Source organism: Babylonia areolata, chromosome 22 (genome assembly GCF_041734735.1).
Source record: "Babylonia areolata isolate BAREFJ2019XMU chromosome 22, ASM4173473v1, whole genome shotgun sequence".
Taxonomy (NCBI): Eukaryota; Metazoa; Mollusca; class Gastropoda; order Neogastropoda; family Buccinidae; genus Babylonia; species Babylonia areolata.
In genome coordinates this window covers 33,349,633-33,364,632 of record NC_134897.1, presented here as the reverse complement: position 1 = coordinate 33,364,632, position 15,000 = coordinate 33,349,633, and the positions used below count along the sequence as shown (strand labels likewise).

The following is a 15,000-nucleotide window of genomic DNA, read 5'->3' as shown; positions in this document are numbered from 1 at the left end:
GCGCGCGCACACACACAAGAAAGATGGTCAGCTGCAGCCTTTGATGTAGTCTATTATCTAACTCCACCCGGCATCATCTTTCAGTTTCAGTTTCAGTAGCTCAAGGAGGCGTCACTGCGTTCGGACAAATCCATATACGCTACACCACATCTGCCAAGCAGATGCCTGACCAGCCGCGTAACCCAACGCGCTTAGTCAGGCCTTGAAACATCTTAGTCATCTTTCAAACACGGAAAAGTGACTGTTGCGGTAATCGTGCCTGTTTTTTTTTTTGTTTTTTCTACTAGTCATTTACCTGCTGAGTAGGCGACAGGGCATGTGTTTTTTTCAATACAAAATTAAATGATGTAAATTAGATACACCCATGCGTGATGATAACGATGACGATGTCGATTGTTGCCATTGTCATCATCATCATCGTGTTTCTAATATATATATATTATGTTTCTGTCTCTCTTTCTTACACACCCACCCCACCCCCCTTCGTTCTTTCGTCCAGTTCCTTAGCTATTTATTTTGCTTTTTAAAGGTCCTGTTTGTCTACGATTATCAGCTTTGTTTTCGTTTGTATGCTTGCGTATCACGTTTGCTACAATACTTCTTTTTTTATCGTCAGCTAGTTTGAGGTTTGAGGTTCGCAGTCCACTTATAGGCGATTAAGAAAATATTGAATTCTGAGATAATGATCGGCATGACACATTACTACTAAAGACATGACAATCTGTGACGTGTTCCAGTACATGTTTGTTATGAAATGTTATCAAAATATTACCAAAGATGCCATGACAATCTATGACATGTTTATTATATAAACATTACCAAAGATCTATGACAATCTATGACATGTTTATTATAAAAACATTACCAAAGATCTATGACAATCTATAATATGTTGATTATAAAAATATTACCAAAGATCTATGACAATCTATGATATGTTGGTTATAAGATATTACAAAAGTTCTGTGACATGTTGATTATAGAAATACTGCCAAAGATCTGTGACAACACGTGACGTGTTCAGATGCATGTTTCATAAGCTCTAACTTAGTCTTTGCTAAAAATTCAATGACAATCAGTATACGAACTTTGTTCTTCTTTCTATCACATGTTCGAATCTAAACGTCAATAAAAATCCCTGTAGCTACTTAAATTTTATTTATCTATCACATGTTCGAAGCTAGCTGTAAATAAAAAAAAAACAAAAAAAACAAACACGAAGTAATTTTTAGAGTTCACTTAATGCACACAAGGCTCTCTGTATAATGTGTGAGTGGTCAGTGTGGGCGTGCGTGCTATAACACTCTGAACGGGGCATGGGAAATATCCTGCAGACTGACGCCGGTTGAATGTGGGATCAAATTGCTTGCCACCGCAAGTATACCTGCCTAAATATGCACCATAACCAGAGCTGGTCCAATAACCGAAAAGAAAAAGAATAGAAGTCAACACTTTGATGATGTGTTTAGTAAATGCCATTTTTCGAATGTGTTATTGTTATTAAAAGTGTTAGCAATATAACATCACCATCATCATCATCATCATCACAATTTCCGCTGTACTTATCATTATCATTATCACTACCATCATTACTCCTATAATTTACGTCTGCGCCTCGTAACTGGTGATGTGTATGTTTTAAACCACATGAAGAAACCGTAGAGATGAGGTTAATTAATTTTGATATGACCGAATACGGATTATATTCCATTATACTGAAAGCCTTTCACGCGAATTCCACGAATCATTGACTGCTGTGTCGTAAGCGGAAGTTGCCAAAATCCTTTCTTTTTACCAACACACCACTCCCCAACCCCCCCACCCACCCCACTCCGATTGAAAAGGCTTTATTTGTATTTTGTATTTGTATTTGTATTTCTTTTTATCACAACAGATTTCTCTGTGTGAAATTCGGACTGCTCTCCCCAGGGAGAGCGCGTCGCTACACTACAACGCCACTTTTTTTATTTGTATTTTTTCCTGCGTGCAGTTTTATACGTTTTTCCTAACGAAGTGGATTTTTCTACAGAATTTTGCCAGGAACAACTCTTTTGTTGCCGTGGGTTCTTTTACGTGCGCTAAGTGCATGCTGCACACGGGACCTCGGTTTATCGTCTCATCCGAATGACTAGCGTCCAGACCACCACTCAAGGTCTAGTGGAGGGGGAGAAAATATTGGCGGCTGAGACGTGATTCGAACCAGCGCGCTCAGATTCTCTCACTTCTTAGGCGGACGCGTTACCTCTAGGCCATCACTCCACTTTAAATCCAAAGCATTAGAATCTCATGTGATTGAACCGGTGCGTATCGTCAAAGACTCTCTGTTCAGGGTACAAAGGACAGGGGCCTTTAGGGTCTTTGCTGTCGTGTCCCTCAACATCGTGTCCTGTCTTTATCATCTTCGTCTCTCACATCCCGACATCATTTTTTTTTCATCAACCCTGACCGGAAAGCTGACACGCCAACACAGTTGTGGCCCTTTCAGGGCCCCAGTGTTGGAAGGCCTGTACAGGTTTCTTCATGTTGTTATGTTGTTACTCTGTGTACTGGTCCGAAACTGGACTGATCTGACCTTATGCTGTAGACAACTCAAAGATTTACACCTCCCCCACCCCCCACCACAGCCCCCCCCCCCCCCCCCCCGTCCACCAACACCCCCCTCCGCCCCCCCCCCTCCCCCCTCCACGAAACTGGACTGATCTGACCTTATGCTGTAGACAACTCAAAGATTTACACTCCACCCCCCACCATTCAGCCCCCACACCCGTCCACCAACACCCTCCATCCACCCCACCCCCCACCCAAAAAAAAGCGATTTTTTAATGTGGCTGGGGGGAGTGGGCGGAATACACAGTTACACTCAGCATTACAATTTCTTCACCATTAACCGCCCATCTCTCTCTCTCGTCATGACTAATTTCATGTGATCTGTTTTGTGTTTCGTTTGTCTTTTTGTTAAAAAAGAAGAAAAAAAGAGAGAAATAATAATAATATTAATCCTAATCACACAAAAAAACTTTTTTTTTTTCGGGGCGGGGGGGGGGGGGGGGGGGTATGGCCATTGTTGAACACAGTGACATAATGAGATGGAAAACTTACTGTCATATCAGAGAAATAGCTGTTGTTTTATTTATGTATTTATTCATTCATTTATTGATTTGTTTCTCTCTCTCTCTCTCTCTCTCTCTCTCTCTCTATATATATATATATATATATATATATATTTATCTATCTATCTATCTGTCTATCTATCTATCTATTCATTCATAGTTGCATGCTGTTATCATTGCGCCGGATGCAGACGAGGTGATGGAAAGTCGGGTTTCGAGCAAACGTTCGATCGCAATTTGTGCGTATCCAACAGGAGAGAGATGACAAAAATAATAATAATAATAATAATAATAATAATAATAATAGTAATAATAATAATAAAATTGCATTGCACTTCTGACTTGCACAGACTGCAGCACATGTTCAGAAATGGAAAATCAAATCGCTCGCCGGGGATGTTTGCAAAGTATTATTGTAACCAGGTCCAAGTCAGTGGGTGCAACGGTTTTATTGCCGACACCTTAATTCCTACTGCTTGCTGGGATTTCTTGTTTATTTATTTATCTATTTATTTATCTATTTATTTATCTATTTATTTGTTTATTCGTTTATTTATTCATTCTGTCTAGCTATATATCTCTTTACTTATTTTAGTCTTAACATTAATATTGATATATATTTTCTTAACATATGTTTCATTCAAAAGGATTACGTACCTTCTCACCGCAACCCCTTACCTTTCCTGTATATTCTCTGTCTTCTGTAGTTTATATTCAAGCAGCTGATTTGGGGCAATGTCAAGTTCAATGTTACATCCCCCCCCCCTCTGCCCCCCTCTCCACCCCCCCCTGACCCCCTCTCCTCCCTCTCCCTCCCCCTCCCCCCTCCCTTCCGATCCCCCCACCCCCACCCCCCCGGTCTAACACTGATCAGTTCAGAGGTTTTGTCCCCTTGCCTCAGTGACAAGCACCAACCATTCATGACCGCTGGAGCTGCAACCCGACAGACCTTTCGCTCAGAATGAGCAACGACGCTTTTCCCCCTTCCATGTGTATAGGGGCCTCAGTAAAGTGCTGTTGAAATCACATGCACAGAGCAGTCGAACTAATCAATATCTTGAGCTTTAACTCCTTGCGTGCCGAACCTTAAGATAAATGTGGCGCGAAGCTTAATACGTTTGATTACTAACCTTTTTTTTTTTTTTTTAAATGTACTTTTTTAATTAAGTGTTGTTGTTTATTTTGCTGACGGAGCAAAAAACGTAACGCTGCCGCGATGGGAAGAAACCCCGCACAATAAGGAATGGTGACTGACATCCTGAGGTGACAGTCACTTTGCTGACGTGCGTACTATAGCTCAACGGCAGTCAAGGAGTTAAACTGAAATGAAATAGACCCTTATATCCAGTGCCTTGGCCTGTACCGACTGTTATACTCTAATGTACACATTGTTTTCTATTTTCTAATATATTCATCTACATACATACAAACATACATACACACACACACACACACACACACACACACACACACACACACACATATATATATATATATATATATATATATATATATATATATAATTGTCTTTTTTTCATACTGGAAATATTCATATTTTCTGTTGCTGTCCTCGTCTTGATACTTGATGACGAATGTTCTGTAAGAAAACAGTTTTCCTGTACCAATGGTGATGAACGTACATACCTACCTTTTCACGTATTTCTACTTTGTTGCATGTGGTTTGTGTCACTGTTCTAATTGTGATGTGTTTTGATATGTCTTATAAGCATACATTTGCAGAAAATCAACAAAATGTCAATATACAAAGCACAAGTGAGCCATCAAGGAATATCGAGATGACTCAAAAAAAGAAAAAAAAAAAAGAAATGAAATACATATATACATATCATGCAGTGACGGAAATCTTTGTCTTTTGACGTTAACTTTAATTTGTTAGATGTGTGCTTTCATAGGTGTGTGCACTGAACTCTATTATTATTATTATTATTATTTATCATTATCATTATTATTATTTTGTCATTGTTGTTCATTTGCTTTCTAATGATTTATTACTTTGTGCTCGTTGTACATTCTACTTTATTTTTTATTCTCATTTATTTATTATGCTTTCTTCTACTTGTAATCTGACATATTTCCTGTTTTAAGGCAAATATCTGTCTTTTATGACTGTTCTATTTTTCCGTTGACAAATAAAAGTGTATTTTGTGACTGATTTATTGATATGTATGTATGGATGGATGGATGCATGTATGCATGCATACGTGCGTGCGTGCGTGCGTGCGTGTGTCTGTGCGTGCGTATGTGCGTGCGTGTGTGCGTGCGTGTGTGTGATGATGAAAATGAAGACGCTAGTACCATAACTACTGCAGATGCTGTTTCTGTTGCTACTTAGTCATAACAGTGAAAGTAGCAGCAACGGCAGTATATACAGACAACCACCTCACTCAGTTCTCAGTAATCTTTTCTTTTCTTTTATTTCAAATTGTACACAGAAACAACGGTACCAACGCATGCACTAAATCACACAATGTGATGTAAAATAAAAAATAAAAAAAAATTAAAAAAAAGCACAATCACTTGATATAAAACAAAGTAAATAGACAAGAATAAGTATAAAAAAGACAACAACCAAAAAAAAGAACAACAACCAACAACAACAGGAAACAAGTAAAATGAATAAACTGGAAAACGTCAATTTCAAAACAGCCGCTACAGTTTCACATTTCACGTCATCTTTTCTTGTTAGTCTTTCACTTACATGTGAGCTTACATAATATACTCTTTCATACACGACACAAAATCGATTATGATAAGATAATAATTACAAGAAAAGTGAAAAAGGTGTATTGTACAACAACAAAAGAGCTCTGCAGGTATGAATATTGATTTCCCAACACCAAAAGGAAAAGGTTTTGGTATACGTCGTTACGAAGTGGATACCGAAGACCATGCAGCAGTTACTGTACTCAGTGTCTCCCCATCTTAAATGAACTTATCGATCTCCCACAACTCAGCATAACGATCATGAAGACAGTGACCATTCCTTTCTGACCGTACGTTATCTCTGCAGACTGACTTTGAAAAGGATGTCTTTTTAATGCCTTTCTATATCTGCCCATCACCTAAAATGAATGAAAACGACCATCAACTATCGTTTTTGATATACGCATATATATTTTTTCCCCCCCCAGGCAGACAAGAATGATAAAATGATATTGTAAAAACCAGAGGATCGTGTCATAGTTTTGAAATGTTGGTCACGCCATACTACAGAGAACAGGCCAGTTTCATCAGTGCGCTATGTTCTCCGGATAATAATATACAAATAAAAATAAAAAGAAGAAAGAAAAAAAATAACCACTCTGTTTTTTGGTGAAACACCTAACTCTTCTACAATTATTTCGAGTAGTTTTTACCACGGATTTGTTTTGGTGTGTACATTTTTGTCCGAGAAAAAACAAGCCAGCAGTTTTGTCGAAAATTTGAGCCTGTATTGCGTTGTGAGTCAAGTGGAGTTTCCAGTCCGTCCTTTGTTGTAATGTTTTACGATAATCTGTCATCCAGGACAAGCTTTCACATGGCTCTTTCTTGAAGATTAACACCTGAAGCCTCCACCTCACGGGTCCAAGTTCCTGTAGGAGACAGAAGGGTCAAAGTGCGGCGCGTCCTTGACCCTCGTGACGACCCTTCGGCCCAAGGTCAACAGGTGCCACGCGCGCGCTCGGACCTCGGGCAGGAGCAGAAGCCAGACGAGCGGCAGACAGACGGGCGCGGCCTGGACGACCAGCTGGATGGTGGAGATGACGAGGACCCAGTTGGGCACGTCCGTCAGCTCGGGCAGCCCATGGTAGTGGTCCACCATGGACAGCACATGCCGAGGAACCATCAGCACGACCGTCAGCACCGTGGCCACAGCGTAGGCCAAGGGACGATCCATGCGGCCCGCGCAGCTCGTCTCTCCCAGGCTGCTGGCGCTGGTGGTGGGGGTATAAGGGGGCGTGCCGGTGGGGGTCACAGCTCCGAACCCCCCTCTCCTTCTCCGGTAGCAGAGGACGCAGGCGATGACGGAGAGGAGGACGAGGACGATGAGACAGGGCAGGAAAAAGAAGAGGATGTTGAGAGCTAGCGGCACCCAAGGGTCAAAGATGAATTCGCACCTCTGGTCGGTCCACAACTGACGGCGAAGCTCGTGCAGCCCGGCGAAGATGATGGGGGTGATGACGGTAGCGCACAGCACCCAGGGCAACGCCATCACCACCACCACCACCGCTCTATCCAACCGCCGTTTCCACACCAAGTTGGACGGAGAGACTGCTGACGTCAGGAGTGACGTCAGAGGCATCTCCAGGTGGCACACTCTGGCAAGAAGCACAGAGTCCAAACACACCAGCCCCCACATACTGACGAAGCCGCTGCAGAATAAATCGAGAAGCTGAAAAACGATGTGCGGGTAACAGCCTAGATCCCAGTCTCCCCGCAAGGTAAGGGAGACGTCAACGGGCAGTATCACACAAGAGCCAATCAGGTCTGCCACCGCCACGTTAGCTATGAGCATGTTGCGGATATCACAGCGCAGTTCTTTCTTCCCCAACACAACCACCAGCAGGAACAGGTTAAAGACAACGCCCAACACGATCAGCACAACGTCTATGGCCACTGACAGTTTATCAGACAGGTCCAAGGCAGACTGAAGGGCGTCACTGGAGGTCGTGTTGGTCAAGTTACCCACGCTCATGTTGCCTGGGACAGCCATCGCCGACTGTGTGTGTATGACTGGGGTTTCAACAATCACGGGAGAGGCGGCTGAAAAGAGGATGGGATATTTCTTTCCCTCAACAACACTGATAAGGTGGCTGCATCAAACAGTGCAGGGATTTCACTATTGACATTGACGGATATCGTCCCTTGCAATTGATGTTACAGGACACTTGACCTGGTATAGAGACTTTTACCCGTTGATATTTGTCGCTGCGTTTATCTTACTGGGCACTTTGAAAACGATGTAGGAACTTTAGGGGCATGGGTGGACGTTGCAGTTGCACTAACTTTGCTGTTGTGCGCCCTGTAGTGTTGCTGTCCCTGATGTAGCTGTATTCACCAAACATAAAAGAAAATTACAGCATACGAGCTAAAATAAATAAATAAATAAATAAATAAATAAAACCCTAGTTATCTTACGGATTATCCAGTTGATAATGCAGTGAAAGATGCTGAAGATAATAATGTGTCACCTTTGTCACTCGAGGCGAACACTCTCAACGACGTCGTTGAAAAAAGAACAGTGCGAACTGTCTCAACTCACCTCGCGACACACAACAGCTCTGTAAACATGGCATTAATAGCTTGGATCGCTGTGACCACCGGGCCCCCGCCGACATTAACGTTGACAATATTACTGGCGTAGTCAAGAGTTTCCAGCAGTTGTGGATGCTGACAGACAATGCACTTGATGATGATCGAAGTTGCGGGGGTGATGTCGAAGACTGTCGCGTGTATCTGCTGAGAAAAGAGAGCCGTTGGTCAGAGCAGGAAGAAGAAATGGAACGTGTTGGTTTGAAGAACCAAGCGTCTTCAGTTATATCTTTTTTTCTTTTCAAAACACTCGCTTCTTCAGATATCATTGACCATTAGATTTTGCTATGCCACAAGTCATGAACTTCCATCCATCATTCGAGTGTTTTCCTTGATGCATTTTTTTTCTCCAGAAACAAGTTGATTGCAAATCACTGTGTGTGTGTGTGTGTGTGTGTGTGTGTGTGTGTGTGTGTGTGTGTGTGTGTGTGTAAAAGTTTTTCTCCCACCCACCCTTTTTTTTATAAAGCAAAACTGTTCGTTTAAAAACATGTTGCCCTTGTTTGTGTTTGCTTCAACTTAGCCTTTTCTTGTACTACTTGTACATTGTCTTTTAATGTACTAACTGACTTAATAGATGAATACACATTATGACTAAAATTAATGAATAATTTGGCAAATAGCCAAATGAATCGGCATAATCATTCACACACACACACACACACACACACACACACACACACACACAAACAAAAAACAAAAAAACAAAACGAGAGACAGACAGAGACGGAGAGAGAGAACACTAGAAACAAAGCGAACAAATGTTGAAGCAATATCCACAACAGAAAACAGGACCTAAAAATCCATATTTATTCCATACAGTCATGCAACACTTTAGTTAGGTTAAACATGTTCGCAACACAAACTGTTATGAATGACTGTTTTCCACACACAAACATCGCATTATCAATGATGATAATTATTCACTCGCCTTCAATAAAGAGTTTCAGTCTGAAACACTTTAGCTGATGTAGTCTTTTGTTTTTGTACATCGGTTAGAATTGTTAGAATTGCGAAGAAAATAAATATGGGCACGTATAAACTGTACAACCCGGAAATATCATTTTCCAAACTGTGATACTAAAATAAAGGACAAGTGAACACGAAACTAATAAACAATTGACAACAAGATGCATCTCAACGAGCATGTACATTACACACACACACACACACACACACACACACACACACACACACACACACACACACAAAATTACGTGTGTAAGTAATCATCTCACTTGCCAAGTCACTTGACTTTAGTCAACTCCTCTACAAAGCTGTGCGGCCGTTAACTAAAAAAAAATTAAAGAAATAGAAAAGTACAGTTTCTAGGACCCAAAGTGCAACACAATTACATTTCAAATAAGGCATCATTGCTGCTGTTTTCTGCACAAGAAGCCTGTGAATGGCAGTATATGTCAGCCGTTAACAGCAAAATGAACATGAAAGAAAAGTGCTTTCCACAGTGACTAAAACACGATTGACTCCTTTAAATACAGTGCTGCAGATACCCAGAAAATACGGCGTACACTCATGAAAAGCGAAGAGAGAAAGCGAGGAGCGCGTACACACACACACACACACACACACACACACACACACACACACACACAGAGCTCACAACACAACAACATTGCTGCTACAGTCCTATTCATCCGTCAAGTTCCGGAAAGACACGGACGTGACAGAGGCAGCAGCAGAAGAGGAGGGGGACGTCCCGGGAGGGGGGCCATGACGCCGGAAGCGGGCAGCGCAGCACGGCAGCAGACGCCCCGCCAGCTCCCAGGCCCGCTCCTGGACCTCGGGGAACATCAGCACCCACACGGCGACCAGAACCACGGGCAGCAACTCGTTGACTAGCATCATCACCACCCCGCCGATGATGACCACGGCAGCGGAAGCCTGCACGTACAGCCGCAGCCCGTAGAACAGCACCGGGGGGCCGGTCGTCAGGAGGGCACACACCGCCGCCACCACGTGACCCGTTCTGCCCTCCATCTCCCTCTTCCCCACCAAACACGTCCCCATCTCCCCGCCGCCGCCACTGCCTGGGGAAGAGGAGTCTTTGCCTCTGACCACGATGAGGACGACGAGGGTGAGGAGGATGACGGCCGGGAAGAAGAAACAGGTGAAGCTGAAGAAGTAGTAGCTCCAGGTCTGCATGACCAGGGGACAGCGCCCCTGGCCCAGCGCGGCCAAGGCCTGGGGGTGCATGCCCAGGAACATGAGCGACGTCTGCAGGACCGCCGCCACCATCCACGGGGACGCCACGATCAGCGCCGGCAGTGTCTTCAGCAGCCAGGACGGGAGACGCACGAGCCACGCGGGGCCCTCGTACCTGAGCAAGCGAGCCAGGTAGTGCAGCAAGATCAGCACCAGCCCCCACATGGACACAAAGTCCTGCACGAAGATAGTCAGCAGGTGGCGGATGATGCTGAAGTAACAGTCGTGCACCCAGGCCTTACGGACGATGTAATCCACCGTGAAGGGCGCGCTGAGGATGCCCACGATGAGGTTGTTGACCACCAGACTCAGCACCAGCTGGTACCTCATCTGCTTCCTCAAAGACACTGAGCTGACGATGACAACGAAGAGGGCAGTGTTGAAGACTATGATGAGTATGGCTTCAATGGAACTGCCGATTTTCACGCTGAGGAACGCTGCGTTCAGCACAGCGAAGGGGAACGAGGGCGGCCTCCCTGTCGTCGTGTTGTTCGCCCCCTGCGGAGTGAACAGCGGGGTGAGTGGGGTGGTAGGAACCCCCTGGGTCGTTGCCATGGCGAGAGGGCCAACAAGACTGCAGACGACGGTGAAAATGACACCTTACCAGGAGGGCTTGAGGAATCAGTCCGTCAGTCGGTGTTGCTCGCTGTATATCAATGGTTTTACGCTCAACTGTTGAGAGAACCACGGAATGCTTCCCTTGCACGGTGCCTTATCAATCAGATTAGGAAGCGAAATTACATTAACTGCCCACTCAAGGAACCATTGAGGAGAATTCGTTAAAGAAAGTTAATTGAATAAACAATCTACGACAAAATCTGCCTCCATTTATGATTCGTTTCAAGTCAAAGCCTCTAGATAAACATACTGCAGAGCGTAAATAGCATCACTGCGTGGCCACAAATCCTTGGAAGGGTTTTAAGGCAGGTCCCATGTCGCCGAAAAGTCTCCGGGGTTCTCGGCAACACAAGGCAGCGTCCGTGCAGAGGGAGTGAGTGACCACTGGTCCAGCGATGAGTTGTAAGGCGGACTAGCTGTGTCAAAACGATGTAATCTTCCAGTGAAAAAGGGGAATATCTGGAATGAGAGTGAGCAACTCTGTGCTAGTGTCTTTTGGCATAAAGGAAACAATGTTATGATTTCCTGTGAAGAGGAGATAAGCATGGTGATTACCCGGAAGAGATCAGCGCCCTGTAGTGATTCTCTCTCTCTCTCTCTCTCCCTTCGCATAATCATACATGGTCACACTAAACAATGTTAATTGTGTTAATAATAGTATGTTAATGCGTATGTGCTATGAAAATCGATGGATGGAAATTTCATCAAACCCTGGACTGAGATCTTCACACACACACACACACACACACACACACACACACACACACACACACACACACACACACAACTGCACTAACACGCCACCACCGACATAACGCTGCAACATTAGTAAGACCTATGACAAACTTGAATGAAAATTTCATACATTTCACAGTGTGATTTTAATCGATTTTTTTTTTTTGTATCATAGCGTCAGAAGTTGTTTTTAGTGTGGATCCCCGCGATCGGCTTAGTTATAGGCAACAGAATGTTGGATTCTAAGTCAAATGTGATATCTGATGTCATAAACATGTTGAGTAAAATGCAAGAAACTGTAAGTGTAAAATGAATGATAATGAATAACTTCTCAAATGGCCCGATATCATAACCGATCCATTTAAATCCGTTAGCTGTTCTATTAAATTAAAAAAAAAAAAAAAACTGAACCGCTAAGAACACACACACACACACACACACACACACACACGAAGGAAATTTACAACTACTACTAAATACTAAACAAGAACGTTTTTTTCGTTCTTTTCAGTTCATACTGCAGTCTTTTTTCTTTACTCCCCCCCCCCCCCCAAAGCCCCCCTCCAAACTCCTTGGTTTTAAAAGTCTGGTAGCGCTAATATCTTCGGATTTGAAGGTTCTCTCTGTCTCTCTCTGTGTGAGTGTGTGTGTGTGTGTGTGTGTGTGTGTGTGTGTGTGTGTGTGTGTGTGTGTGTGTCTGTGGGTGCGAGGAGGAAGAGAAGAAAGAGGAAACGAAGGAGGTGGAGGTGGGGAAGAAGAAGTTACATTAAAATTTTTCTGTTTTATCGCTTCCGAATACTACAATAATTTACTCGAGGTGCATCAAAGTTACAGCCAAACGTTTAAACGGTTGAAAAATGGACAGCACAACAGAAACGTTACTCTGAGAGCAGTGGCAACAATAACAAAGGTAACAGTTAATGGTTTCTAAAAAAAAAAAAATTTAAACAAAAAAAAAACAAACAGCAACAACAACAACAAAAAAGAAAAAAAAAAGGGGGTGGGGAGGAGAGAAAAAGGTAGATTAGGAAGGAAAGAATTAACAAAAATAATGAAGGAAGATAGGAGAATGCAATATGTCAACTAAAGGGGAAAAAAAAGGTTCAATGAAGAAAGAAAATAAGTAAAGAAAGAAAGTAAGAGCAAAAGACTATCATTAAACAACAACAACAACAACAACAACAACAGCACCTTAAATTAATCCAACATTAAATCATCTTCGAGAATGAACAGGCGTCTCTTATAATTTTCTCAATCACTTACATGCTTCACTTACATCTATATTTCTCGAAGTCCGTCTTCGAGATGACCAAACGAAATCCGCCCCACAAACCGTTTCAGTTTTGAAAGCTTCGCTGGAAACTGACAAGTCCGCAGTCTTTACATCCGGAGCTTTGGGCCTCGGAATGATACCGAGGCTGAGACACAAACTAGTTGTAGTTAAAGAGACAGAGAGAGGCTGGGCTGGGGAGATAGGTGAACTGGGAATCTCGGAGAGGGGTGTGTACGTGTGTGTGTGTGTGTGTGTGTGTGTAGGGAGGGTGGGGGTGGAGGAGGCGTGGGGTTGGGGGGGGGGGGGGGGAGGGAGTTGCGTTTCCCTGTGACAGGTCACAGTATACTAATTAGGGCAGGATAGGGGGCGCTGATAAAGCTGTCTCGGCTGTTCCTTGCGGTACCAGACTCAGGAAAATTTGATTCTGCCGCACTGTGATAAAGTGCCTCGGGTCCTTTGTTTTCCACAGACACACGTGTCTCCATACTCACTCGCTCACAGTGTGAACAAGAGATGGGGGGGGGGGGGAGGGAGAGAGAGAGAGAGAGACACGGAGACAGAGACAGAGAGGACTGAGAGAGACAGACAGACAGACAGACAGATAGACAGACAGACAGACAGACAGAGACAAACAGACCGGCAGAGACAGGCAGACAGACAGACACTCAGACAGACAGACAGGCAGAGGCAGACACTGAGAGACAGAGACAGACACACAGACTATAGACACTGAGACAGACAGACAGAGGCAGAGACCGTTACACTGAGAGATATAGAGACGGAGACAGAGAGACAGTGAAAGATGGAGAAAGAGAAGAGAGATACAGTCAGAGAGAGTCAAACATGGAAAGCATAGATAGGTATGCCGAGGGAGGAGGGAGGGTGTAGATGCCAATAGGTCGTTAACTCACTCAGTACGGCCAGTTCTCTCTTCTCCTCTACACAGACCCCACGGATGTCCAGTGGGTGTCTGAATGACCCAACCTTTAGCTTCCGTCGTCAGAATTGTGGTATTCTTTGTCAACATTCACCTCTTCAGTATAAGAGCCTTCCGCTTGCAATATTTTGACGATTGTAATTGGGGTGAAACGCTGTTAACGTCGTCTCTTTCGCCGTTCGTATGGAGAGAGTTAAACTCCAAATAGGTAGGGAGGGTTTTGTGCGTCAGAAGGGGGCGGCAACCAAAACTCGAGCCCGGGGCCGAGAAACCCACGAAAAGGAGCTGGTTTGAATGTAATCGCAACGTGTTTCTCCCGTGTCAGTTGTAAACGCTGCGTAACACGCCGCCATGGCAGTGTTTCACTTAACGAGGTAAGTAATTTGTTCCTCAGCTGATAGTGAACCTGAGGCCATATGACAGTGTGGGTTAACTTGACGTGCAACATTATAGCTCCGTCTCTCTCGCTCTCACCCATACTTACGTGAGTGCGTGCACACACACACACACACACACACACACACACACACACACACACACACACACACACACACACACACACACACACACACACACACACACACACACACACACACACTGGCACAAACATATACACGCACTATACCCTCTCTCTCTCTCTCTCTCTCTCTCATTGAAAGTAGAAAATACTATCATATCGGTAACTTGAGGAATTTTCTATATTCACAGCAGAGCTTATGGCTATATTAATGGGATTAAATCACTTACAAGATCTTCCCATCACCATATTTCAAGTTTTATTTTGTGTTCGA

General features: G+C 43.7%; 2 protein-coding genes across 3 annotated transcripts; both read right to left on the bottom strand.

The window, feature by feature from the left end:
* Window positions 1-6,257: 6,257 nt before the first annotated feature.
* LOC143296945 (beta-3 adrenergic receptor-like) lies at window positions 6,258-13,380 on the bottom strand. The gene is made up of 2 exons (XM_076608989.1): window positions 13,263-13,380; window positions 6,258-8,570 (listed from the first exon to the last, which is right to left on the bottom strand). The coding sequence occupies exon 2, from the start codon at window positions 7,822-7,824 to the stop codon at window positions 6,688-6,690; it is 1,137 nt and encodes a 378-aa protein (XP_076465104.1). The 5' UTR covers window positions 7,825-8,570; window positions 13,263-13,380; the 3' UTR covers window positions 6,258-6,687.
* Window positions 9,135-13,398, bottom strand: LOC143296946 (uncharacterized). 2 transcript variants are annotated; one of them, XM_076608990.1, is made up of 2 exons: window positions 13,276-13,398; window positions 9,135-11,723 (listed from the first exon to the last, which is right to left on the bottom strand). In XM_076608990.1, exon 2 carries the CDS (start codon window positions 11,199-11,201, stop codon window positions 10,071-10,073), a length of 1,131 nt encoding a protein of 376 aa, XP_076465105.1. In that variant the 5' UTR covers window positions 11,202-11,723; window positions 13,276-13,398; the 3' UTR covers window positions 9,135-10,070. The 2 variants fall into 2 exon arrangements, with proteins under 2 accessions (XP_076465105.1, XP_076465106.1); XM_076608991.1 differs by having other exon boundaries at window positions 9,135-11,680; window positions 13,276-13,391.
* Between the last annotated feature and the right edge of the window lie 1,602 nt (window positions 13,399-15,000).